Source organism: Tauraco erythrolophus, chromosome 25 (genome assembly GCF_009769465.1).
Source record: "Tauraco erythrolophus isolate bTauEry1 chromosome 25, bTauEry1.pri, whole genome shotgun sequence".
Lineage (NCBI taxonomy): Eukaryota > Metazoa > Chordata > Aves > Musophagiformes > Musophagidae > Tauraco > Tauraco erythrolophus.
Genome location: NC_141489.1, coordinates 5762172 through 5789148, shown reverse-complemented (window position 1 = coordinate 5789148; position 26977 = coordinate 5762172). Strand labels below are relative to the sequence as shown.

The window sequence follows — 26977 nt, the reverse complement described above, 5'->3', positions numbered from 1 at the left end:
TAAGTGAACAGATTGAGCCTTACTGGCCACTGGGAACCACGTGCTTCAGAGTGAGTTGAGCATTTCTTTTTATAATCACATTAGGAGAAGACCCAGGAAAGCATTGGTCCACCTCTCAACAAAGAAGAAAAGCCAACAACAGAAAACACTAAGTTCAAACTGCTCAATGCTTCTTTACACGAACGAAGACTTCATGTGTTACACGGCAGCTAGCATTACAATCAGTGCCAAACGGGCAAAAATAGGAAATAGGAGCAGGAAAAGAACAAGAGACGGTCCAGAAGAGTATTAGATATTTGCAGATTACCTGGACATGAGCTTCACCCAAGAGCACTCGGAGAGGGTGAAAGCATCTCAAAGCCACTGACAACTTGGGCAGGGTGGGTGAGACACTGAGGGGAACAAAGTGAATGTCGTCCATAATGTGATAAAGGGAAAAGGAAGGGAATTATAATAAAGGGTTGGAGGAGTCTCAAGAGATCTCTTTCAATCTCAACTATTTTCTCATTGTGTGGTATAGACCTATCACTAACTTAATTCCTGGAAAATTCTGGCACAATGTCTTTTTAAGTAGGTAGAAGCAAACAGAGGTACAAGAAATAGCCAAAAGGAATTTATAAGATCAGTCCAAGACAACTTCCCTCTAGAAAAGGGTAGGAGGTCACACACAGACGGTTTGAGAAAAATAAAGAAATAAAGGGAGATTGAGATTTTCATAAAGATATAAATAGGTCTCATACATTTCCATAAACATGTAGGAAAAACACAGGCTGAATGAAGTTAAAGGCAGAAGAAAAGCAGATGAAAAAAAAGCAAACACAAACTTTAAAGCACAACAAGAAAGGATCCATCCTGAATTTACTGGTATGTGGTGCTTTTATTAATAGCCTGGAAGATGGAACAGAATGCACCTACTACATCTGCACATTACAAAGCCAAGATCTACAAACGCACTGACAGGCAGGATTAAACGCATTTAAAAACAACGTAACTTGATGCAGAAGTTTCTAAATTGGGGTAGGAATAATTAACTGCATGTTGCGAAACAAAAAAAAAATAAAAATCCTCATATTGAGGCTTATAAAGAGGCCCATAGACAGAACCCACCCCTGGGGCTGGCACTGAGGGGCACCTCAGTTCTGTGCCCTGCTTCGGTCCCCACGCCGCCGAGCCCTGAAGGACGACCCAGGGAAGAGGAGCAACGGCGACCAGCGATGTAGAGGTTATGGGAAATGGTTTAAGAATCTGAGGTCCTAAGAATACTGACGAGAAACACGAAGTATGTAAAAGCCTCATCCAAAAACACGCAATAAACAAACAACACATGATGAACTGCTGCGAGACTGAGAACGAACACTTGGAAAACGTCGGCAGTAACAATGCTCTAAGCAGTGGAATGGGCTGTCTTGGGAAGTTCTGGCATTTCCACCACCTCAGTGACAGGTTAGACATGTCTGACGGATTTTTCATTAAAATTATCCTATTTTAAGTACAGACTGGATGAGATCCTTTCCATTATTATTCCTCTCTTATAGTATCTGAGTACTTCAAGAACATTAAAGTATTAATTTTTAAGGCAGCTTAAAAAGACAAGCCTCCACTCCACAGGCAGAATCCGAGAAAGAAAACAGGATCTGAGTATCTGCTAATCTGAATGTTCATCTTCTGTTAACACTCCACTTGCACATAGTGAGCTGTACTTCGAAAACACAGAGCACTGAAACCCAGTGATCCCATGAGGTCAGAAGATAAGCTAAGATGGTTATCAGGAAACACAAATCACTTTGGAAAAGTCTGATTTAACCTACTTAGTGATGGTAACAGGAGAGGATGGGGAATTTGGGTTCCATTTTGCACTCTTACAAGGAACATGATCTGTAACATCAAACATTCCTACACTCATTATTAAACCATAACAACAACACGTATACATGGAATCTGCTTTTTCAGCAGCCTCCACAATGACTCATGTGCCACGTACATCAGAAAAATCACTTCCCAGCTGGAAGTCAAGATTGTGTTTCAACGCATGGAGACACTGGAGTGTTCCTTAAAGAGAAAAACACGAGTTCAGGACTAGCATTTTCTTTTCAGGTCTGAGAAAACGCTTCTCAGGTTTGTTGAAATTTACAGCTCCAGGCACCAAATACCAAAAACTTTAGTGCAAATGGATAAATATCTGTTGAAGTGAGGAGAAAAAAGAAAAAAAAACAAGAGAGAACTGTGTTATACCAAGTATTCAGCGATCACCTTAATGTTAGATAATGACACAAGCCATTGAATGAGCTGAATCTGAAGTCTCAGCAGCAAAACCAGTATTTAACAGGGATTTGAAGAAAGGGCTTATCTGCAGGAGCAGTTTAGAAAAATAAAGTATTTATCAAACAAAGAGGGGAGCTGTGGCTTGAGCCAGAGGATGCTGAGAACTGCACCAGAGTAACCAAAAGCAGTCCGCAGCTCGCCAGAAAGTTGCACAGCTTTATTCTGAGCTGGAAGTCACGGAGGTACAGGAAGGGCTGGAAAAGGAGGAGGACTCCCTGGCAATCCAGCTTTGGTCGGTCTCATTCCGAGAGCGATGACTGCGAGCTCCCCTGCCCCAGTGCCCCGCAGCGTAAGGTTCTTCCTCAGAAGCACCATTCCTACGGCAGCGAGGTCCCGCGGACGGCCTTACAAAGGACTGCCCCTTTGGCTTCCAGACACCCTCCTCAGTCCTCATCCAGACAGGGATTTATTCCATTTGGCAGCACAAAGAAGAGCCAAGCACCAGGTGAAAGAGAAGAGCATGGCCAATGTTCCTGGCACTAGAGCATCTCCAGTGAACGACTGTGGAACTGAACCCTCAAAAGCGATCAGCTTGAACTGATGAAGGTCCTGCCGTGGTTCCAAAGGGACCTCACCTCCGCTGCCCACTGCTCTCCTCCCGCGGGCCCTGGAGTCACGGAGCTCCGTCACATCGAGCCAACCAAGGGGCCGATCTAGCTCAATGCTGACCCTGCAAGGTTTTTTTTAGTAGTAGTATTTTATTTTGTGCTTCCAGTTGTAGTAGCTCCCTACAGAGCCATGCAAGCCCAAAGCTGGAGGTGGCAGATACGCGTACGGGAAAAGCGTGGGTAGGGAAAAGCAAATTGCCCCTTTCCGGGGCAGCAGGGAGCTATGGCAAGGTCTGATGACCAGCTGAAGTTGATCTAAGATTTCTTTTCTTGGATAAACCAAAGATTGTAGCATCAGAGTAGTATTTACACCCTCGGATGACACAGTTAACTAACGTTGATTTATATGCTCCAAACCCAGAACATTCCTTGGAAGTTAGATAAACCACACACAAATTGCAAGCAGTTTTTGAAGGCTCTATACAGCCTCTCTGTAGTTATGGGACAGAAATATTTATTGCATTTGGCATGGAAGTTGCAGTCTGTGAGCGCTGGGCGAAAAGCAGGAGTGGGTGAGCACTGGAGGACCAGAGAGCAAGTGAATTCTTTCTTTTCCTTTCCCAATAAATTATACACAAAGGTGAACAGCTGTCACGCTGACATTTCAGATCTGAAATATAGTTAAGAGCAAGTTATAACTAAGGCAAAGAAAATGCATGTCAGAAAGTTTTGTTTTTTCAAATTTCAGATAAGCTCCTTAGCCCTAGGGTTAATCGCAGAGCGAGAGCTCTGTTTGGAGTCTCGCTTCTTCCCAGAAGAACGTTTCTTTGTGCAGCATGGGTGCAAACACGCACAAGTAAGGCTATCGGGATTTATATAAATAACGTGGCACACCTTTCGCTCATTGCCCAGGGTAATCAAAATACCAGTGGTCCTTCAGAGACTCTATTTCTTCCTGCATTAAGCAACACCAACTAACAGGAGGAACCACCTGAGCAGCATGCCCTGCACAGCTGCTCCACGACCTCGGCCTGCAGCCACCAAGGCTTCCGACCTTCTCCAGAGGTACCTGACGGAGATGTAGGTCCTCCATGGCAAAGTTAGCTGCAGCACATTGGTACCAAAGCGTGCCCAGCTGTCCAGCTATTTCAGCCAGTGATAACATCAAGGTCACGTAATCGCAGCGTGACGCACGACAGCTCCACATGCTGCCAGACTGCGCAGCCGGGAAGCTGAATAGGTGAAGGTGGAGCAAAACGAAAAGGAGCTCTAATTCTTGTCTGCTAACATATTTCTCATCACAGTTCAGTGACTCTGATGAGAATCATAGAATGGTTTTTGGTTCGAAGAGACCTTCAGGATTATCTAGTTCCAATCCCCTGCCATGGACAGGGACACCCTCCACTACATCAGATTGTCCAAAGCCTCATCCAACCTGGCCTTGAACACTTCCAGGGATGGGGCAGCCACAGCTTCTCTGGGCAACCTGCTCCAGTGCCTCAGCACCCTCATTCTAAAATATTTCTTCCTTAGATCCCATGGAAATCTCCCCTCTTTCAGTTTAAAGCCATTGCCCCGTGTCCTGTCACTACACACCCTTGTCAGAAGTCCCTCTCCAGCTTTCCTGTAGCCCCTTTAGGTACTGGAAGGTCTCCCTGGAGCCTTCTCTTCTCCAGGCTGAACAGCCCCAACTATCTCAGCCTGTCTCCATAGCAGAGGTGCTCCAGCCCTCGCATCATCTTGGTGGCCTCCTCTAGACCCGCTCCAGCAGCTCCATGTCCTTCTGATGTTGGGCCCCAGAGCTGGACGCAGCACTGCAGGGGGGTCTCAGGAGAGCAGAGCAGAGGGGCAGAATCCCCTCCCTCGCCCTGCTGCCCACGCTGCTTTGGATACAGCCCAGGACACGGTTGGCTTTCTGGGCTGCCAGCGCACGGTGCCGGCTCATGTTGAGCTTCTCATCCACCAACACTCCCAAGTCCTTCTCCTCAGAGCTGCTCTCCATCCATTCTCTGCCCAGCCTGTCCTTGTGCTTGGGATTGCCCCGACCCATGTGCAGGACCTTGCACTTGGCCTTGGTGGACTTCATCAAGTTCTCACAGGCCCACCACTCCAGCCTGTCCAGGTCCCTCTGGATGGCATCCCTTCGCTCCGGCATGTCCACAACACCACACAACTTGGTGTCATCTGCAAACTTGCTGCGGGTGCACTCGATCCCACTGTCCATGTCTCCAACAAAGACATTAAACAGCACCGGACCCAATACCAACCCCTGAGGAATGTCACTCATCACTGGTCTCCACTTGGACATCGAGCCACTTGGACATCGAGACTGCAACTCTTTGAGTGCGACCATCCAGCCAATTCCTTACGCAGTCGAGTGGTCCATCCATCAAATCCGTGTCTCTCCAATTTAGAGACAGGATGTTGTGCAGGACAGTGTCAAATGCTTTGAACAAGTCCAGGTAGATTCCAAAATTTAGAATTCCCAAAGTCTAAGCCTTTTACCTTCGCATATTGTCACAGCTAAGGACTTGGTACTGCAGCCAAGAATATATGGCTTTTCTTTCCGTAGCCAATACCATTTCTCTCACTTCCTCTCTCTGCAGAGCAGCTAAATATTTAACAAACTCAAGCATTTGATATTCCCAAGCAGAGGCAGAGAAGTTATGACTTGCTCACAGCCGCCAAAGCCAAGAGAACCAAGATCAGCTCCCAGAAGGCCTTGGCCATCAGATGGATAGGAAGTAAAAAGGCAAGAGAGAGAGAATGGTCCTTTAATTGGAATTAGCCTACAGGGCTTCTCCAGGGCTTCTCCAGAAGTGTTCGAATCGCTAAGAAAAGCCCTAATGCACTTCTCAGAGAAGTTCACTTGAACATCAGTTCCCCAAGCCCTGGAAACAGGCACACTTCACCCAGCCACACACAAACAGGACGTATCTTCTGATGAAAATCTGTTTTGTAATCAAAATCTTGATTGCTTCGTTTGTGGAGGGAGGGAAGGTGGATCAAGAAACATAAACATACACAGCAATTATGCAGCTACAGATTCCAAGTTTAAACCTGAACCCACAGAGATGATATTCACAGAACACGGACCAGCTATAACATCCCCAGCCGCTTGATGTGACAAATTAAGACACCTGCAGCTGCATACTGCTTACTAAAAATTAAAACCAGTACCATTTTTCTGCCTGCCAGCACATGTTTACAAAGTAATGGGACTGCCTTTCCTTCCCCTGACCCAAAAATTAAAAAAAAAAAAGTTATATTTAGAATCTGTGCTTTTATTTCACAAACACCAAGACGTGCCACGGCCTGTGCCTCCTCTCTGGCATTTCAGATCTGCCCAAGCACGGATCACACTGATCCTGTGTTTATTGGGCTAACGCTGCGAGAGGGACAGAGGGTTGTAGTGCAGCTGCCAGGACAACAGGTATTTAATATCTAAGGCAGGATCACGAAGACACAATTTCCTTTGGTCTATACAGATGACAGCCCGTCGCCAGTAAGTCAGGAACAGGAGTATCAGCCTCCCCGCCGTGAGTAACCGCAGCATTCGGAAGAACAGGGAGCGTCTCGTTCCAACAGAAAAGTAGCCAGTTAAACTGAATGAACTTTTTACAAGGGCGTGTAGTGACAGGACACGGGGCAATGGCTTTAAACTGAAAGAGGGGAGATTTTGATTGGATATAAGAAAAAAATTTTTCACACTGAGGGTGCTGAGGCACTGGAACAGGTTGCCCAGAGAAGCTGTGGCTGCCCCATCCCTGGCAGTGTTCAAGGCCAGGTTGGATGGGGCTTTGAGCAAGCTGGTGTAGGGGAAGGTGTCCCTGCCCATGGCAAGGGGGTTGGAACTGGATGATCTCAGAGGTCCCTTCCCACCCTTCCCTTCCCATTCTGTGATTCTGTGATTCTAAACCACACGTCTCATTCGTTCAGACATTTCACGTACAGCACTGAGCATTCACTCTGTTTCTTTGTCCCCCTTCTCCAGCCAAGTAACAAGAGTATGAAACACATTTGGGAGCAGGAGGGGCAAAAAAAGGCTCTGTTAGTCTGTTAGATCCCTAAGCAAGTTACAGCATCACAGCACTGTTAGCCGCTATCCAGTCTTTACAAGCCAGAAACAGCCCCGCATCCTGCACCCCAGCCATGCTTCTCCAGGTCATACTCACCCATTTGCTCCACAATTTCGGGTGGAAAAACTCGAGAAGCAAAAGCTCGCCGGAAAATATCTGAGAATTCTTTGTCGAGACCCCCGATGCCCATTTTCTCAAAATTCCAGTCTGGGTTGATGATTGACTGGCGGTTCTCCTTGGTCTTTGATTTACCTGTCAAAAAAAAGAAATCGTTTCAAACACGTAGCACAGCAGAATTACAGCAAATACAAGTACAAACACCAGAACAGCTCTACCAGGTCAGACCCGTGCCCAGCTAACTCGACGTTCGGTTTCAAACGTTAGCCAGGAGGATGCACGGAGAAGGATGCAAGGGCAGCACACCAGAGACTCGGCTTACTTCGTAAACTATCTTCCCAGCCTTCCAACCACCCAGCTCAGGGATTTCTCAAGCCAGGTGTTGCTCCCATGTATTTAAGAATCCACAGCAGATTTCTCTGCCACAAATTTACCTCGGTCCCCTCGGACCCATGTAAGCTCAGTACCCGGAACGCCCTACAGCATCCTGCTCATCATGTCTGCTACTGGTTGCACAACCAAACACCTCCTTTGTGTGCCCGAGCCAGCTCCTACCAGCTTCATCTCACGTCTCCCAAGCCTTACATCTGAAGAGGCAATAAAGAGCATCAGTATCAACTCTCTGTCAAGCCTGGGATGACAACAGGTTTGCCCTGTACCCTCCAGGCAGAGCAGTCCTCACTCGTTCCTCCTTCCTTAGGCAGCAGCTGCTCCACACTTGAGCACCCTGCTCCCCCCCAGCCTGCACGATGTCTAGTTTGCCCTCTGACAGACAGGCAGACCAGAACTGCACGCCCTGTGCTTTGTTTGTATCTTAAATACAGGTACCAAATTATGCTCCAGATTGTTCATATTCCTTTTTTAATAACGTGTAATAATTCTTAACAACTGTGCTTAATAATTCCTAACAACAGGGCTCAGGCTGCTCCTGAGCATGGGTCCAGCATCTCCTTCAAATGATCGTACCTGGGATCTTGGCCCAAAAACAACAATCATTTTTGACCAAAGTTAGAAGTGTTTTTCCTCCCACGCATCACTTCACGTTTATTTATATTGCATTTCCTCTGCCATTTTATCTCTTAGTCACCGAGCTGCACAAGAGCAAGCTCTGTCACCTCATTACTCACCCTTTTTACCAGTTTATTCAATAATTGTAATGAAAAGCAAAGGCCCCAGCAGAGACTCACACCGAACTCCACTGGCACTGGCTATTTACTCCTATCCTTTCATCACTCACCTACTCATGCAAGAACCTTCTCTCTTGCAGATCTCTGTTTAGATACTTTTCAAAGAAACTTTGATAAGAACTTTGCTGGAAGAGCTCTGAAAAACAAGCAGACTATGTCAGCCTGCGGTTTTTGATTCCCATGATGAACTCCAGTGGGATCATGAGGTAGGGCTGCACTTACAGAAGACAGGCTGACCCTTCCCAGTGTATATAGATATCCTCTCATTTAATTCTTTATTACAATTTCTGTTGATCTCTTCTGTACAGATTTCAGGTTCAAAGATCTGTAGCTCGCCAGACCTTCTCTATTATCTTTTTCAAAAACCGACAGCACGTTCACCATCTTGCAGTCCTCAGACACCACAGCAATTCTAAGCAAGGTTACACACAGCCATCACGAGGTTAGCTAGCTCCTTTACAACTCAGAACAATCAAAGCCAGTCTTGGCAAACCATCACAGTGCATTTTGTCTGTTTGTTCCAGGTCTTCTAGAGCTGGTTTAAGTTGAGCCAGATCCCCCTAAGCACAGGTTTTGTAGGCTCCAAGCAACGGTGTAACCACCCTCTTTTCCTTTTTGTTGACAAACCACGTGTGTGTCAGTCTTTCAGAGCTCCTCACTCCCTTTTCAGAGCTGCTTTAAAGTACTCAGGGCATTTAGGAAGTAGACAAAAAGCACAAATGCTCCTAGAAGCATACTGCTGAGATGCTGCCGATCCATGCAGTATCGCCTTCGGTCCCTTCAAGGGAATTCACACAGGAGCACGGACGCTCCTATCGGTTAGATCGGCACTTCCAAAGGGCTTTCAGCATCATGGCCTTGCTTAGCTACCAGAGGGATCAACAGTAATACAAAACTCCAGAGAGAAAGCAAAGACTCTGCAGATCATCCTGAACTCATGCAGAAACTGGATGTCTCGTGTTTTCTCACACTTGCACAGTGCTTTACAGGATTGGCCCTGGCGATCATTGTCTCCCCTAAAAAGCCAGTCGTCGCAAACTACAACTGTCTATTTGCTGATTTGTTCCATAACCTTTCCTAGAGATGCTCCAAGTGGAGCCAGATAATGAGTTAGCACCTACGAGTCCAGTGAGTACCCTAAAAAAGAGTCCTGTGTTAGCTGAATTAGGCTGCTGTTAATCTTGGGCTGAGCACACCTGGAATCGACACTTCAATTCCACGTGCAGCAAAACAAACACACACGAACATGCCTTTAACCCACGCGTTAGGGACAACCTGCTGGTAGGTAGAACACACAGCAGTAACACGCAGGGCCATGCAGGGCAGCAGTGAGCGCTTGGTTCACTGCTTACTCAGTATTTATTACCTGGTTGCTCCACTACAGTTTTCAGATCAGACCACTCCGCCAGGGATGTTGCTCCTGCAGAGCTTAGCCTATACCCCCCTCTTCTGGCTGCATCCCATCACAATCAAATTCTTGCAAATTGAATTACAACATCATCCACTGGTTTTATAACATGTGGTTTTATGCTAAGTAGGAGAAATAGAATTGGCTTTTTTGGTTTTTTAAATTATTACAATTCCTTTCTATTAGATCTCCTCTCTAAGAACTTAATTATTTAAAACTTTACAATTCTCCAGGGACTAACAAAGCACATTAAGTAGCTCTGCCTCAGATCAATGAGGATATTAAATGAAGTACCAATCTGACAGAAGTAAACTGAGGCATAAGCAACTCTCTTGCCTTGTCTGCAGGCAATGAAATTGAATCACAGTGAAGGATTCCTATTTCCAATCACTCAGCTCTCCCACAGGACCACCCTTCACACCCATACTGCTGGGAGGAAGCTCACGGGTCATTACAGGGCTTTGAATATTAACCAAGTTAAATATCACTGCTTGATCAGACGCAATAAATTGCATTATGTCAGTACTCACCTCCAGCTTTCCTACCAAAACACAGCAAAAACTAAAGGGGCTGTGATCGTGTTACCACAGGTATGAACTAATTGCCCATGCAAATGTCATTCAGTGCTCTTAAAGCCTGTATCCTTGTTAATATGCTTAATTACAGTCCTCTACAATTCAGCCTGCGGACCTCTGGTGGGGTTTTTCCCAGTGCAGACGACTGGCTGTGCTTTCAGATAAAAACACCCACGTGAGACACACGGTACGTGGTTACACAACAGTCTCGTTCTCCCCATTTTTGGAGCGACTGTAGCACACGGTGGAGACAACTACAGAACACGAAGCCAAAGCCTGGCATGTGAGGGAAGATGGCACTTCAGGGCAGCATCAAAACTCAGCCTCTGCCACAGGCTCCTGCAATGCTGACTGAGCTGAGTTCGACTTCCCTGAGAGGCTTCTACCCTCTTGTGTTTCATTTCTGGAATAAACACCCAAAGCACTGAGCATTCACAGTCAAGCAGAGCTGTGCTTTGAAGCCCACCACAAAAATAATAAGTATTAAAACTCGACTGAGTGCTCCTCTGAGCTGGTCAGGTTCACTGAAACCCCACTCACAGCAGCCCTCACCTGCCACTTCTTGTCTGTGGAAGAGTAGCAGGAAAGGAGAAGTTTTCTTAGCTGAGACTCCGGGAAAAAGGAACAAAATAGGAAAGGAAAATGAGAAAAAAGAAAAATAAGAGTGTCTGTTCAAGTACAGGACTTGAATCACACCCAGAAAAGAACGCCTTGAGCCATACTACCAGCAAGAGAGGTGTTGGCAACTGCAGGCTTGCCAGGTATCACCCACTTCATAACACCGGCAAGAAACGGAACAGCTGGAGTGACGGAGTGTGCGTCTGTTCTGCAGGACAGCCACAAGGTGCCAGGGCACACAACCGACTCAGGGAAGGGGCCCTCACTGCCTGCTTTGTGGTCCAGGACCCCATCATCCAAGCTGGTGGCTCTATGGGAATTCCTCCCCAGCTCTACACCAGCTTCTTTCTAAAGGAATGTGTGAAGGATACATCAGTTATTCCCTGATTTCTTTGCTAGTAAAGTCTGAAATTGTACATAAAGATTCGTTTTGTTGAGGTTTTAGAAAGTGTCTCTTTGAAAAGAGATTAATTAACTTTTAAAGGTATGTATTTCACAGTATAGTACTGCATACTGCATTAATTTGACACTCGTTAGATGGCTACCATGAAAGAAAGAAAACGGATTCATGTAATATGAGTAAAGAGAAGCAACTTTTTCAGCCTTTTACAAATACTCTGTATCCAGGGTGGGCACCAAGAGGTGGCTCCGAAGCTGCCTGAGTTACTGACTAGTAACATGATCTGGAGGGATGCTTTGCTTGGTTTCTTGACATGGACTAATAAGGTTGTGAGTAGCTAATAAGGGTTTGCTTGTTTAGACACTCATCTTCAGAAAGAACATTTACAGAAGCTGAAGCCAAAGCATGGCTGGGAACTGCCAGTTAGCAGGGAGCTTTAAGGAAGGTAAAGATGGAGGGGGTAATATGGAAAGAAACCGAGTCTGATGATGAGGATAATTTAATTTTGATCTAGTCCTTTACATACAGGCACCACATTAAGAAAGGAAACTAATGAATGGATAAAATTCTTTCAAGTCCTTGTATGCCAGCACAAAAGTGTGGTTTCAAGCTTACATTGAGATAAGCTCTTTGGCTCCTCCTCTGACAAGATGCTACGTGAGGTGAATATGTGAATGACTCTAGAAGACCGAAGAACGGAGTGTCTTCCCTGGAAGTGTTCAAGGCCAGGTTGGATGAGGCTGTGGGCAAACTGGTGTAGGGGAAGGTGTCCCTGCCCATGGCAGGGGGGTTGGAACTGGATGATGTTTGAGGTCCCTTCCAACCAATCATTCTGTGATTCTGTGACTCTAGTTGCTGACTTTTGCTGCAGCTACTGTTCCATGGTGCCTCTCTAACCCAGGGCCAGAAGTGCAGGTTAACCTCTCTGCTCATCTAACTCCATTTGCTATTGTCAGAGCCTCCCAAAGTCACACTCATCTTTTCTCCTCCTAGCTCTGTGTCTTTGTATTTCAGATGCACCGTGGTGACATGTATGGTATAGAGACCCACAGAACTTCTCTAGTATGTTGGTCAGTTGTGGAGCTTCATACTGAGAGGACAGTGACTTTCAGAGAGCCCCTGTTGAGAAGCAGCAAAGTCTGCTGGAAGGATGGTGTCTTCTGAGTGCAGTGGTTTTCAAGAGTCTTGAGCATCCAAAAACTGCTTTCTGAAGGGTGTGAGAGGTTCCTAAGGGATCAAATCCAGTCATTTTCTAGTTTAAACAGATGCCTGGGAGACATTTTGAGATGCAGTTTTCAATGGATTAGGTCAACTGATGTTAACCAGAAAAACAAACTTTGAGGCACACAAGTCTCCGAGGCCTGAAAAGCAGCAAACTTCAAGCATTATCTATGTCTTTACACAGTGGCACTTACCGATCAGATTGAGAGAGGAGTTCTCAGCTTTTTCAAAGGCAACTTGACTGTTTCCAAGAACCAAACCAACGTCAATCTGCAGAAGGGAGCGAAACAAATAATTACGTTAAGCTATTAGGCTCAACTTCAGATTGCTCCTCAGGTATCTTCAAGCACATCTCAGAAGGCAAGAAACTAGCAAAAGTCCCACTACAACAGTCATTGGGAAGCACGTGAAATACCAACATTTCCTCTAAAACTAACATCATTGAATGCAGAAGATCATTGGATATAATAAATTGGCTTTCTGAAATTATTTGTTTAGTTCAAACCCAACTGCTTTATTTCAGCGAGATCTAGCAAGTAAAGAAGAAAAAAAAAATCATGTCCTTTCTACAGAATGAAAAATCAAAACTGGACATATCTGCAAGGCAAACAGGGTCAAGAGAGGATGTTTCCATGAATTAGTACATAAAGACTAAAAGATATTCCTTGCATCTTCCCCAGCTCTGCACTTCAGTGGGTGCAACTCTAAGCTCCCAACTACAGAAGCCCAGGAGACTGCACTAAACCAAAATCAACGCTCCTCATCTTCTCTGAAGCAAAAGACGCCGCCAGATGAAACAAATGGGCAACTTCTCCGAATGCAAGTAACCTAAATTCCTCCTTGCAGCAAGATCTGATCAGTACTTGAATCTCTGCCGTCCCTAGGGAATGAACATGAGTTCCTGGGAGCCTACCTTCTGCTTTTTGCTGGCTCCAGACTCTCCTTTGAGAATGCTGGGGTCCATGGCTTCCATGTCCTTTACCAAGAGGCCGAAAAGCTTGTCATTAAAGCTGAACACAAGCTGTGGAAAGAAAAAACAGAAGGGGATTTTAACTCATTAAAAACCTAGAAAGGATTTTGACAAGGTTACTAAGATTTGAAGAGAAAAGAGGCCTGAAGATTAAGTTTACCACCCAACAAATGCCACTCAGTTTTCACCCTGTAAAGGTCCGGTGTACTGAACACGTCTTTTTCCTGTTCCACACTTAACGGTAACAGATCAAAAAGTTGAAGAACATGAAGTCAATTGGAAAAACTGAAAGAAGAATTCTCCTTCCAAGAAAAGGTTCTCTTTTGCCCCCTTTTCTCCCCAGTTCTGTATCATCTCTTGACACTTTCCTCTCACTTTAAACACTGGTTTTAGGCAGGGAGAACAACTGAGCTCAAATCTTTCTATCTTTCACATTTCAGTTTGTCTTAAGATTCAGACCCTGCAAGTTGTAAACTGCTATGAGAGACAGACCTTGACATGTCCTGAGAATATGGCAAACCAGGGGCTACCGCAGACGCTCGCAGGGCAGAAGCCCATCTGCTGCCGGGCCGAGAAGGCTCAATGACAGGGACATCAGCTTTCAGAAATCCCCAAGTCAAACACTTCATACCTGTTTTACTACGGGAGTCCGTAGAGCAGCAAGAAACGTTACAATAAAATACACTGCCCTTGGACACCAGTGGTAATTAATTCCCAGTAGTACCTTCTCAACAGATTCCAGGAGCTGCCACGCTTAAATCCAACCAGGCCACAACGGAGAGCGAACCCAGCTCCCTCAAGCCTTGGGATTTTCCTCAGCAAGAAAGATATCGACTTCTTCAGATGAGGAAAAGGCAGATTTTCAACTCTGCTCATGCTCTCAGTGAAAGTCATGATGGTTCAACTTTTCCTACAGAAACCATTCCCACAACAATTTCTGCTGACGGCCCTTTGCAGCGCAGGGTCGGTACCTGGGCACTCTGCAGTATTTGACATCACTGTACGACAAGCGTGCGCACGCTACTGAAGAACATTTTGGCCCTAAAAACCTAATCCAAACCAAACCCGCACCTGCTGGCCCACGGAGAAGGCCTGGCTGTTGAACTGCTGGATGAATTCAGCAGCCATCTTGTCCGTGTCGTAGGGGTTGGAGTCAATGCTCTTCTTCTGCAGAAAATCGATCTCGATTGTCATTGTGCCAATACACTGCTTAGCCTTGTCGAAAGTGTATAAGGAAACTGTTAAAAAAAAAAAAAAGAAACAGCACATTTCAGAACAGCAAGGTCCCCCCACAATATATTAAACATACTGTAAGTTTGGCAGTGCGTGCTCTTCCACTCAGGATGAGTACTCAATAAAATCAAATATATTATTTCTGATAGAAACCCTTATTTCTCTTACATCCATGGTCTACAACAAGATCAAAAATACAGCAAATGTATCGCCACTGAAAATTCCTGCATTTCTTTAAAAACTCTAATAGTCTCCTTTGAAACAGGTCCAACACCATACAAGCTTCAGGGAGTGGGGACAACGAAAGCAAATTCACACACGTTGTAGTACCATGATAGCTCTATCTGCATGTAAGGGTTTGGAGGATATGTCTTCAGAAAGCCCAAAAGTGAGCGTTAAGAGTATTCCTGCCCAAAAAATCAATGACAAGAGGTCATAACTAGTTTTCTGTAGCAACAGATTGACTAGCTCTTCTCCAGATTAGGTAGCAGACAGTTACATTACCTGCAAATTCAAGTGCAGTAACACAATCTACCAGAGTGAAGCATCAACTACCCAAGGAAATAGCCCCTACCCGAGAAGAGCACTTGGGCCCATCCTAACATGCTCCTGGTTACCTTCAGTAATGCAGAATCATCCGAACAGCCCTTGAAAGGGGGCAGAAAGCAAAGTGGCATGGAGGGTACTTCACAGTCATTGCCAACTGCACCAAATCCAGACAGGTCTCAAATCACATCATGCCAAAAACACGAGGCCACTTAGGGCTGTTGCTGCTGGAGGAAAGAGGATAGAAAGGAAAGAAGAGGATGGTGGATGACTTCGGGGATACTGCCTCAGCACAACTGCTCAGAAGGACAGGATCTCACAAAGCAGACAGTCCTAATAACTCACAAACCAGACAAAGGGCAGAAGCGGATGTTTCTCCAGAAGACTGAGGAACATTCTAGGTTTGCTTTGAATCTAGAGAAGAAAGTCCCATCTGATACAGAAGTCACAGCTAAGGATAAAACAGTAGGAGGTGACTAAGGGAAATGTACTTCATATATAACCTACTATTTTCTATCAAGCCTCTTGGTAGCAGAATAGTTTCAGGATAAAGCTGCAGACTCCTGGGAAGATGTGATGTCAAATACGTGATTTGTTCAAGTTGAGAGAATAAAGAGAGTCTGTCTCTTGCTGAAGTTGTTACCAGAAGACACACAGGTCACCACAGAATGCACCTTTAACATCCTTCCTGGTATAAGAATAGGCCACCTAGAAATGAGCTGTCAAAGAAAAATCTTCCGGGAAACAGGGATAAAGACAAAACACTAAACCACTTCCTGACCTGAGCTGTATCTACGACATCAACTAGTTCCTTCAAAAAGGCATATGGCAGCAGAGTTATCACATAAGCCACAGCTAATGAAGGACTTTGGTCCTGCAAGGGCACAACAGGAGTTCTTCTTGCCTTACCGGTCACTTCAGGGCAGCTACTTCCTTTTACTTGTCTAATCTCAGGGCTTTGTCAAACAAAAGCTTCTGGAAAGAATATCAGTCCCTGGGCCTGGTCACATCACAGAACTGAGGCGTGCACTGAGTTTGAGTCGTCCTCACGTCCAGGACTGAATGCCGGGGATGCCCGGCAGAGGGGAACGGTAACGCACCACTGGGGATGCAGTCAGTAAGCAGCACACAGGACCAGCTTCGAAATCCTGTAACGTCCTCAGAACAGAGGCGGGCTGAGAAGGCAGCAGGGACCTCCCGGGACTGAGAACGCCGCGGAGGCAGCCGTTCCCCGGCTCCAGGCATCCAGCTGGAACACGGGAGCTGATGGAGCTGATCCGCACGGAAGGGAAGACAACTGCGTATCCACTGGAGGCGCTCAGCCCTTCCAAGGCCAACTCACAACGTCCACCCACCTGGAAAGCCTCTCCCACAGCATCAGGGGCCCAGTGGGACTCCGCTCCACGGCACCGCGGAGCAGGGGACTGCGGTTAAAACCACCATTTAAAACATAGTTTTGACATTATGAGGGGAAGAAGACAAAAAGAGAGCCCCAGTAAATCACTGGGTTTATGAATACTCCTCCCTACCTGTAGAACAGCTTTACAAACCCTTTTCACTCAGCAGGGAGTCATATGACACTTAGTCACTGCATAAAACCACTGCATTATTTTTCTTACTACATATTCCCACACAGCTGGCAAGTTTACAGCAAGGTCTAGTACCAGTATGACCACACATCAGCTCTAACAGCTAATAGTGCTGATTAGTGCTGCTTTCCCAAATAACTTTAGAACTAAAACACATTTGTCTGTAAGCCAGCTGGCACGTGTTACTGATCAGCAACCAAACAAGGGTGAGAAATTAATTTATGGGTCTCCTCTCCTCATTACAGATTATTCTTCAGTTCAAAAAACAAAACAAAATCAGCTAGCAAAAAGAAATGACTTCCAAGCATGATTGATAGACAAGGGGCAATGGATTTAAACTGAAAGAGAGTAGATTTCAATGAGATCTAAGGAAGAAATTCTTCCCTCTGAGGGTGCTGAGACACTGTAACGGGTTGTGAGAACAACAACTGGACCAGGCGCAGAGAAGCTGTGGCTGCCCCATCCCTGGCAGTGTTCAAGGCCAGGCTGGATGGGGCTTTGGGCAACCTGGTGTAGTGGAGGGTGTCCCTGCCCATGGCAGGGGGATTGGAACTGGATGATCTCTGAGGTGCCTTCCAACCCAGACCATTCTGTGATGCTATGATCTGTGAGGTATCTAGTTGTTTAGAGAGGCAAACAGATCCACTCTAGCTTGTCACTACAAAGAGAGATCCATGAAGACATCGGACTTCACACTCAAGAACTGATCCATGCCCACGGGCTTGCTGAGACTAAAGGAGCTGGGAAAACAGCCAAGGAGCAAGCTTCCCTAACAGTGCCCCATATCCACTGCTGCACCACTTCTCTCTCCAGGTCCTCCTCACTTTTCGACATATGATGCCATCATCCGCTCTGCCCACAATTCTCAAACGACAGAATTCCATGGAATCACTGTAAACACCTCAAACAGCAAAAGAGTGGTCAAACGAACAGTTTGCTCCACATCAACGACCCTGGGCCAGCCACCATTAGAGGCTGTCAAGGAAAGGGGTGAGGTGGCTGCCCCCAGCAGCACACGGGTAAATCCTCATGGTCAGAACAGACCTGATCCATCGCCTTGACGGGCTGTTGCAAAGAACAAGGAGACCCTCCTCCTAACAACAGCTGCTGCCAGGAGTTTGGTCGACACTCCAGAAGCTCCAGCCAAACCAAACAGCAGCACCTACAACTGACAACGATGCCAACCGTTCACAAGCCAGAAGTAACGGTGACAGACAGCACGAATAAATGGAGGATCGAGCGTGCAAGCTGAGAGACGCAAATCAGTCTCCTCTCTGAACGTGGGCAAAGGCTTGTCAGGCTCAATTAAGGCTTGAAATTGAAATACAGATCTCCACTTTGCACAAACTCGAGATGGCATCCCTCTCCTTTCATCATACCGCAGAACATTCCAGTCAGCTATTGGTGAAACCCACACAGCTCATCGCTCCGGCTACCCGGAGCACACCGCTGGCTTCTGGCGACTCTCGGCACTGAAACTTCCCCATTCTCAATGCTGAAATTTAGATGCCAGGAATATCCTCGCCGGTGGTTTCTGTTAGCGACAAGTGTTCTCCAAAACCACAAGAACAGACTATCCAGGACACGTTCAACACGTTTCCATGTGGACACTGACGTTCCATACAGAGCTATGCTGATGCACTACCAGACATCTGAAGACAAGAAGCCAAAATAGTCCTCCAGATTTTGAAAACCTGAGGAGACAGAAAGCCTGCAGATGGGAGAGCAACTCCCTTTCACCAAGGAGGCTCCCACATTACCTGAGGAAGTGCTGAAGATTCAGGGTTTTCCAATTCACTTTCACTTCAGTAGGGAAACATGGAATTCAGCTTTTATAAACACACGTCACGATCATGCTGCACACGGACTTACCATCTATCTCTTGTCCGATGGAAAGTCCGGCCCATTTCCTCTGCGAAAACAAGACAGAAACTTCAGAAAGCCTGTCCTTCCCCACGGCAAACACCTGCTCAAACTCATCATCCTCACTCAGAAACAGGCTCCCCCACGGGAACCTTAAGGAGCCGGAAAAAAGGGCAGAGTAGGATCTTACAAAGACCCCCAAGTGAACAGGAAACAAGTCAAAACCAATCGTTCATACGATATATTCTATTTGCTGACCTCAGGAGGTCGCCCTGTCCAACCTCCTTTACGTTTTCGGCCGCCCCAGCGTCTCGGAGGCAGACGTTATGGTACTGGACAGGGCTTTGGGCCATTTTGCTCATTTGCTACCAAAGCTCCAGTGCTGATCACACAGGAGGCAGTGCCACAGGCAAGGAAGGCTGCTCTACATCCCATCATCATTTTAAAAGCTTCCATGTACTAATAGTTGCAGGAAACAGTTGTAACGTGCTTTAAGTTCTAAAATTACCTAAAACAAAACTTGTTGAGAGAACTAGTAGGAATGGAACTGTTCAAATCCTTTAGGTCTCTTCAAATTCCTCGAAAAAGATCTGTGCAGCACAGAACTGCACAAGAAGTGGGAAATGGTTCAATAATTACACAACATGAAAATCCGTGACCTTTACTATGCCAAAAGTTCTGGCTTGATAATTGCAGAAATGCTGTTTTTCTAATGGCTCTTTTAGACTGGCTAGTGTGGATTTACAGTCCACGTCTCAGGCTATGCGGTATTCACGGTGTCCCAAACATCTAAACCTTAGAGACAGGAATCACAAAAATATCCAAGTACCATTACACAAGGCTCTGGCAATTGGAAATGTTGTACTTTATTTACGTTTGGCTTTTTATCTGGAAGGAACAAGTCGAGAGAAGGAATACAATGATCTTTTTTAAAAAATGAAAATTTCCCCCCGTACTCCCTCTCCAGTGTGTTTGTGGTTCAAGATGGAATTTAGGCTTAAGGAAGGAATTCCCTTGACACAACAGGGATCAACTTGTTAGAAGTCAAAGCCCAGAACAGGAAGTCTTACATGTACTTACTGGTATTATCAAGAAGGTAAAAACAAATTATGTTTCCATATTTAATCTCATGCTTCACAGCTTCCACTGTTTACCTGCGAGGCCAGGAAGAATTCTCCCCGTCCCCTTGACGCTCCAATTCTTCTGCCAAAGGTATCCCAAACTCACCTTCACCTGGTGAGCACCAGTGCAAGAACAGTGGGCAGCACACCGGCACCCCTGCAAACACTGAGCTTTGCTTAAACCCTCCAGGATCAGCTTTTCACCAAACTTCAGGACAGGAAGGAAAGTTGTCCGAGTTCAGCTAGAAAGACTAGTTAAGATCTTCTCTTTGACAAGAGATACAGCTCAACTCCTACGTTCATTTAGGTACTTTCTCCTAAGAAGTTTATCATCACTGCACGGCCCTTCATCTTTCGGTCTCTGCAGTATACAGAATTTTTCATGGCTTTGGGTATTTAGGCCAAGGAGTTGAGATCATTACAGAATAAATGTGGTCAAGAACTTTATGTGCACAATGAGCGAACAACAGACTTTCTTGGAGGTCTTAGAGCCTGTGTCCACTGCATGACCCTCCATGGACACACGTTTTGTGTAACGCTGGTTGCAATTATCCAAGACTTGAGGAAATCTGGAAAGTAAATCGTAGCACCTGGAATACTCAAATAAAACATTCCTGCACCAGCAGTTGTGACACTTCCTACCATAGTCACTGTTTAGAGGTAAGCAGCCTACCTCGTTCCTTAGCAGGAGAGCTCTCCTGGCTCTGCAAAACGACTGGAATTTACAAAAATCAATCCTAGACCATGAATGCGCCTGCTTTAACCCTGTGACACAAATATCACCTACTGATAACTGGTTTTCAGTTTGGGCATCACAAACAGTAACTAGACATACGGTTAACACAACCCCCTCTTCACCCACTCATCCGGACAAATCGGAGTTTGAACGGGACATCGCAAAGCAAAAAGAGGTTTGGGGGCCTATGCCAAGTCATCTGTTGAGGAAAAGAACAATCTTGTGTTTGCAGCACAGAGACTGAGCTTCTAGACTAGTCACTAGCAGGAAAACACGACAGCATTGAATCAGTGACCGTGGTTCTCGCAGTTTTACGTTTTGTGAGTCGCTGCGTAAGCCAGTTACAGCCTACAAGACTCATTTTTCTAATCAGCACTTAATCGTATCAATTATTTATTGTAACCATCACTTAGCATGTGGTAACTTGACTTAATCATGAAAGAAGAGACAAGTTAAATATTTTTTGCTTTACATTGCACTTTCCATCTAGAAATACTAACAATGTCTGAACATAGTCAATCGTTAGTCAATATAGTCAATAAAACTTCCTGCAGGTCTTGAAAGAAAACCCTTTAAAGTCAAGGGAAAACAGGGAGAAATAAAATTTCACAAAGAACAGCAGACATTGATTAGGCTTTTCTTTGTGAAACGGTTTGTTTCTTGTGGCTTTTTAAAAGGTTAAATTACACCTTTTCTAGTATTTTTCTCCCACTGTGCATTAAAAATAGATCAAAGTAATATAAGCAAGTTTGCTCCAGCAGTAGTAAAAGTCTCCTTCAATTTTTGCAGTCAGAAAGCAAATCTGCAGCACGCCTTTCTGCAGACATCTCCCTCCAATTAGAACAGCTACCTTCAACCCTGACCTCAGCAGAGATTTTGCTCATTTTTCAGCCAAACACCAGGTCAAACGGAACCGTACCTGGGGCAGGCTGAACGCGATGCTGCCAGGAACAACCGAGGGATGGGTTCTCAGCGTGAAGATGTATTTGTGGTTGGGAGAAGTCTTCACAACAACATGTCTAGAAGAGAGAACAAACAGTATTTTACTCCAGTATACAGCCAGGAGGATCGTGCCTTACTTCCAGCGCTGTGAGAATCCAAAGAAACTGGCCAGCTTGTGGCTGGTCCCGTAAGGAGAACACGACGGCTCCAGAGCCACGTGGCGCTGCAGGCACGCCGCAGGAGCCCCTCACCTTCGGCGGCACAACGTGATCCCAAAGCCCACCTGCGAGACGCTGCACGAGTAACTGCCATCTGCATCCCCCCAGCAGCCCTTTACTTCAGGAACTGCACCACACAAACGCGAGAGAACCAGACTATAACCACGAAGTCCAAGGCTGCTGTATCTAAAAATAAACCCTGGTTTCACGTCTCAAGCATCTACCACCAAAACATGAGTATTTTACCCCAACACAGGCAGCATACCCTGCTGTGATTTCAACACCAGATGCAAAGGCTATACAAAGATCTTGGTACATTGTTTAGAAGTTTGATCGCAGAAAGAAAATGGACGGAATTTCTAGACAACAAGTAAAATCACACGGGCACCGAGGCTGCCCCTCCTGTTTGCTAGTGACCAACAGATGTCGAACGCGGCAGCACCTGAAGACCAGGGACACTGTTATAAAACCAGAGCAACACAAAGAGCCAGGAGCAGAGCAGCAGCAGCAATGGCACGTGTCCGTCTGTCAGTCTCGGAACTGAGCTGTCAGGAGCAAAGATGCTCAAAAGCTGCTTGTGGTTATCCTCAGACTATGCCTGACAGCTCTCATCACGGGACAGGCAGACTTCTTCTCGGCATAAGAAAGCAAAACAAAAGGAAGATGGGATTTGTGTGTGCTGGTGGCATCAGGTTCCACCTCATCTTCTCCTTCACAACTGCCTGTACTTTAACTACCCACAGGGCACATGAGGTCACCAACTTACACGACCCGTGGTGTTCCGCCCTCATCCACGGTCGGAAACTAAGGGCGAGGTGAGCTATGCTAACAGCCAAGGCCCACGCTCCTGGCCACCCTCCCTCCCTGGCAGGGAATGGATGGCAGGCACATATGCTCCATGCGTTTTCATGTGCATATGTACAGGAATCCAGCTGCATCCAGAAGCAGATCTGCTGCACACATACACACTGGCTACATCATGTACGCACAACGGCTTCAGCCGCAGGGTGGGGAAGAACATATGGCCCTTGGAGACTGGAGGGAACGTGTGGCCTGCCCAGCCAAAAGCACGAGATTCAGCCCAAACAGACGGGGAAGCGTGCGAAACCTTCCCAGGAACTGCTGGAGTGTGATGGCACAGCAGGGCAGGAAGGCGCTTCAAACACATGGCACAGTGACACAGGCCTCCGCTGCCAGGCGGAACAGCGACTTGGCTCCTCACGGCTCCTCCCCGCTGTAGGAGATCAGGTCCAAGACCTTCTAAGGAACCTGAAGGTGCACAAGTCCATGGGACCTGATGAGGTGCATCCGCGGGTCCTGAGGGAACTGGCAGATGAAGGTGCTAAGCCGCTATCCATCATATTTCAGAAGTCATGGCAGTCCAGTGAAGTTCCCACCAACTGGAAAAGGGGAAACAGCCTACATTTTTAAAAAGGGAAAAAAGGAAGACCCAAGGAACTAGAGGCCAGTCAGTCCCAGCTTTGTGCCTGGCAAGATCATGGAGCAGATCCTCCTGGCGACTATGCTAAGGCACACAGAAAACAAGGAGGTGATTGGTGACAGCCAACATGGCTTCACTAAGGGCAAATCCTGCCTGACTAATTTGGCAGCCTTCTATGATGAGGTTACGGCATTGATGGATAGGGGAAGAGCAACTGACATCATCTACCTGGACTTGTTCAAAGCATTTGACGCTGTCCCACACGACATCCTGTCTCTAAATTAGAGAGACATTGATTTGATGGAGGGACCACTCGGCTGCATAAGGAATTGGCTGGATGGTCGCACTCAAAAGTGGCAGTCGATGCCTCAACATCCCAACTGGTGACCAGGGATGAGTGACATTCCTCAGGGGTCAGTACTGGGGCCGGTGCTGTTTAACATCTTTGTTGGTGACATGGACAGTGGGATTGAGTGCACCCTCAGCAAGTTTGCTGACAACACTAAGCTGTGTGGTGTGGTGGACACACTGGAGGGAAGGGATGCCATCCAGAGGGACCTTGACAGGCTGGAGAGATGGGCCTGTGAGAACTTCATGAAGTTCAACAAGGCCAAGTGCAAGGTACTGCACGTGGGTCGGGGCAACCCCAAGCACAAGGACAGGCTGGGTGGAGAACGGATGGAGAGCAGCCCTGAGGAGAAGGACTTGGGAGTGCTGGTGGATAAGAAGCTCAACATGAGCCGGCACCGTGCACTGGCAGCCCAGAAAGTCAACCATGTCCTGGGCTGCATCCAAAGCAGCGTGGGCAGCAGGTCGAAGGAGGGGATTCTGCCCCTCTGCTCTGCTCTCCTGAGACCCCCCTGCAGTGCTGCGTTCAGCTCTGGGGTCCCCAACAGCAGAAGGACATGGAGCTGTTGGAGCGGGGCCAGAGGAGGCCACCAAGATGATCTGAGGGCTGGAGCACCTCTGCTATGGAGACAGGCTGAGAGAGTTAGGGCTGTTCAGCCTGGAGAAGAGAAGGCTCCAGGGAGACCTTCCAGCACCTTCCAGTACCTAAAGGGGCTACAGGAAAGCTGGAGAGGGGCTTTGGACAAGGGTGTGTAGTGACAGGACACGGGGAAATGGCTTTGAACTGAAAGATGGGAGATTTTGATGGGATCTAAGGAAGAAATTCTTCCCTCTGAGGGTGCTGAGGCACTGGAACAGGTTGCCCAGAGAAGCTGTGGCTGCTCCATCCCTGGAAGTGTTCAGGGACAGGTTGGATGGGGCTTTGAGCAACCTGGTGTAGTGGAAGGTGTCCCTGCCCATGGCAGGGGGCTTAGAACTGGATGGTATTGAAGGCCCCCTCCAATTCAAACCATTCTATGACTTGATGATTCTGGCCCTAAATCATCTATCAGCTACCAAAGTCCCAGCTGTAGGGACGTGCACCCTTCCTTTTCCATCTCCTCCTGTCTCAGGCATAAATCCAGAAACCTGTTATAGGTGGTATGGTTCCCTGTAGCTCTTACAGAGAGAGAGCAAGACATTTACTGGTGCTTCATGGTGATCACAGAACGTTTCTGAGGACTGAGAGAAAGCAGATGTCCCTCTCATCTTCAAGAAGCAGGATCCAGGGAACTACAGGCTGGTCAGCCTCACCTGAGCTCCCGGGAAAGTGATGGAACAACTAATCCTGGAAGTCAAACCTATTAAAGGACAAGAAAGTGACTGGGAGCAGTCAGCATGGATTTATGAAGGAAAATCACGCCTGACCAATACAATAGCCTTCTAGGATGAAATGGTGAGCTCTGAGGATGAAGGGAGAGCAATGGATATTGTTTACCTCAAGATTAGCATTTCCACACTGCCTCACACAACAATCCTTATAGACCCCCGATGAATCACGGACTAGGCAAACAGGCAGCGCAGTGGACTGAAAACTGAAGTGCTGGGCTCTGAGGGTCGTGAAAAGCAGAACAAAGTCCAGCTTCAGGCAGCTCACTGGTGGTGTACCTACCCCAGGTGTCCATACCGGGGCCAAAATACTTCAACTCTTCATTAGTGACCTCTTTAAACTGAAAAAGGGGAGATTTTCATGAGATCCAAGGAAGAAATTCTTCCCTCTAAGGGTGCTGAGGCACTGGAGCAGGTTGCCCAGACAAGTTGTGGCTGCCCCATCCCTGGAAGTGTTCAAGGCCAGGTTAGATGAGGCTTTGGGCAACCTGGTGTAGTGGAGGGTGTCCCTGCCCATGGCAGGGGGGTTGGAACTGGATGATCTTTGAGGTCCCTTCCACCCCAAACCATTCCATGATGCTATGATGGGACAGAGCGCACCCTTAGCCAGCCTGCAGATGACACACTTGCTGATTGTGCTGCTGTTCAGAGAGGCTTTGACAGGGTGGAGATACGAGCTGACACAAATCCCATCAAGTTCAAGAAAGGAAAATGCAAAGCTCTTCACCAGAGGAGGAATAATCCCATGCACCAGTACAGGCTGGGGGCCAACTGGCCGGAAAGTGGCTTCGCAGAAAAAGCCGTGGGATCCTGGTGGACAACGAGTCAGCAACATGCCCTTGCAGCAGAGATGGCCAGCGACACCTCCGGCTGCGTTAGGAAGAGTGTTGCCAGCAGGCCAGGGAGATGATCCTTCCCAGACTGAACGCTGCTCCAAGGACTGTTTTATTTCAAACTCAGTAGCAGATGAAATTGAGAAGCTGTCCAGGAAGCCGGGACTGAAATCAGGAGGTTTCCAGCACAGAGTGTATCAGTCTGAGTAATTCCCATTAATATCAACACACAAACAACTGGAAAGCAAGGTATTATGTTGCAGAGTGTTAGACAAACATGCCCTGGAGGCAAAATACAAGTTGCAGCTATGCTCCTGGAACACCTCACCAAGCAACACACTTGATGACCAGTAACACGCTGCTAGGAGCGGCTCATCAGACGGGAAAAGACTCAAGATCAAAGCTTCGTACGACGGAGATGGGCCCAAGCCGTGCATCACGTCTAGCTCAGAACACAACGACTTCACGCGTACACATTCAGCATCTCTGCAGGAAGAAACAAGCTATACCACTGTCGGCTTTCACTTCGAAGATGCAAGAAAATGAGGGTACCCAGTAAAAATACTGCAGGGGGGTGGAGTATCCACGAAGACTTGATACAAATTAGAATTACTATATTGGAGCAACCGTTCACCAGAAACATTTCCAGCAGATCAGAAAGACAGCAGAGCCTAACAGCAGGCAAATGGATGCCAGGAAGAAAAAAGAAAAGGAGAAAAAAAAGGGCAGTGGCGGGGAAAACAAGTCAGCTTTCCGAAAGAAATCTTTAGTCAAGTGAAGTTAGAAAGGTCAAATCCTGACAGGTTCTTTGAGGAAAAACTGCAAAGCAAAAAGTAGAGGAACAACCATGTTTCTTCTCAAAGACAGCAGGAGCAGCCAGCTTCCAACAGGCTGTAAGCAACCTAAGTATTAAGAACGTTCAAAATAAAGCAATAGCAGGAAAAACTAAATGTATTTTCCTACATTGACGTTCACCAGGAAGGAGCCTGGAGAGCTCATGGAGACACACGGGGGAAATCTCAACCTCATTAACAGCTTCTGCTTATAAAGGAACAAAAGGAACAACGAGCCACCAGGGCCGGACATCTCCCAAGAGCTCTGACTGATGAAGCTGCTGCTCCAATCCGTGCACAAAGCCTTCCCTGAAGCTACCAGAGCCCAAACACGGCTGGGATGCCACTTGCTAAGGGCTCCAGACGGGGATCGGGAAACTGTCGGTTGGCGAATCTGCTGGCCAGGCTGAGCAAACCAACGGAACGACAACAGACAACATTAACCTGGGCGCCCACGAGTT

The 26977-nt window shown here is 46.8% G+C and overlaps 1 protein-coding gene across 4 annotated transcripts in view; it reads right to left on the bottom strand.

The window, feature by feature from the left end:
• NSF (N-ethylmaleimide sensitive factor, vesicle fusing ATPase) overlaps window positions 1-26977 on the bottom strand; it is an 85579-nt gene that overhangs the window by 42690 nt on the left and 15912 nt on the right. For all 4 annotated transcript variants that reach the window (XM_086626370.1, XM_086626369.1, XM_086626372.1 and 1 more), the window contains exons 3-8: window positions 21453-21552; window positions 18686-18725; window positions 14517-14683; window positions 13389-13496; window positions 12670-12745; window positions 7046-7201 (exon numbers count right to left, since the gene is read on the bottom strand). In XM_086626370.1, coding sequence (XP_086482496.1) covers window positions 7046-7201; window positions 12670-12745; window positions 13389-13496; window positions 14517-14683; window positions 18686-18725; window positions 21453-21552 — 647 coding nt within the window. The remainder of the gene's footprint in view (window positions 1-7045; window positions 7202-12669; window positions 12746-13388; window positions 13497-14516; window positions 14684-18685; window positions 18726-21452; window positions 21553-26977) is intronic.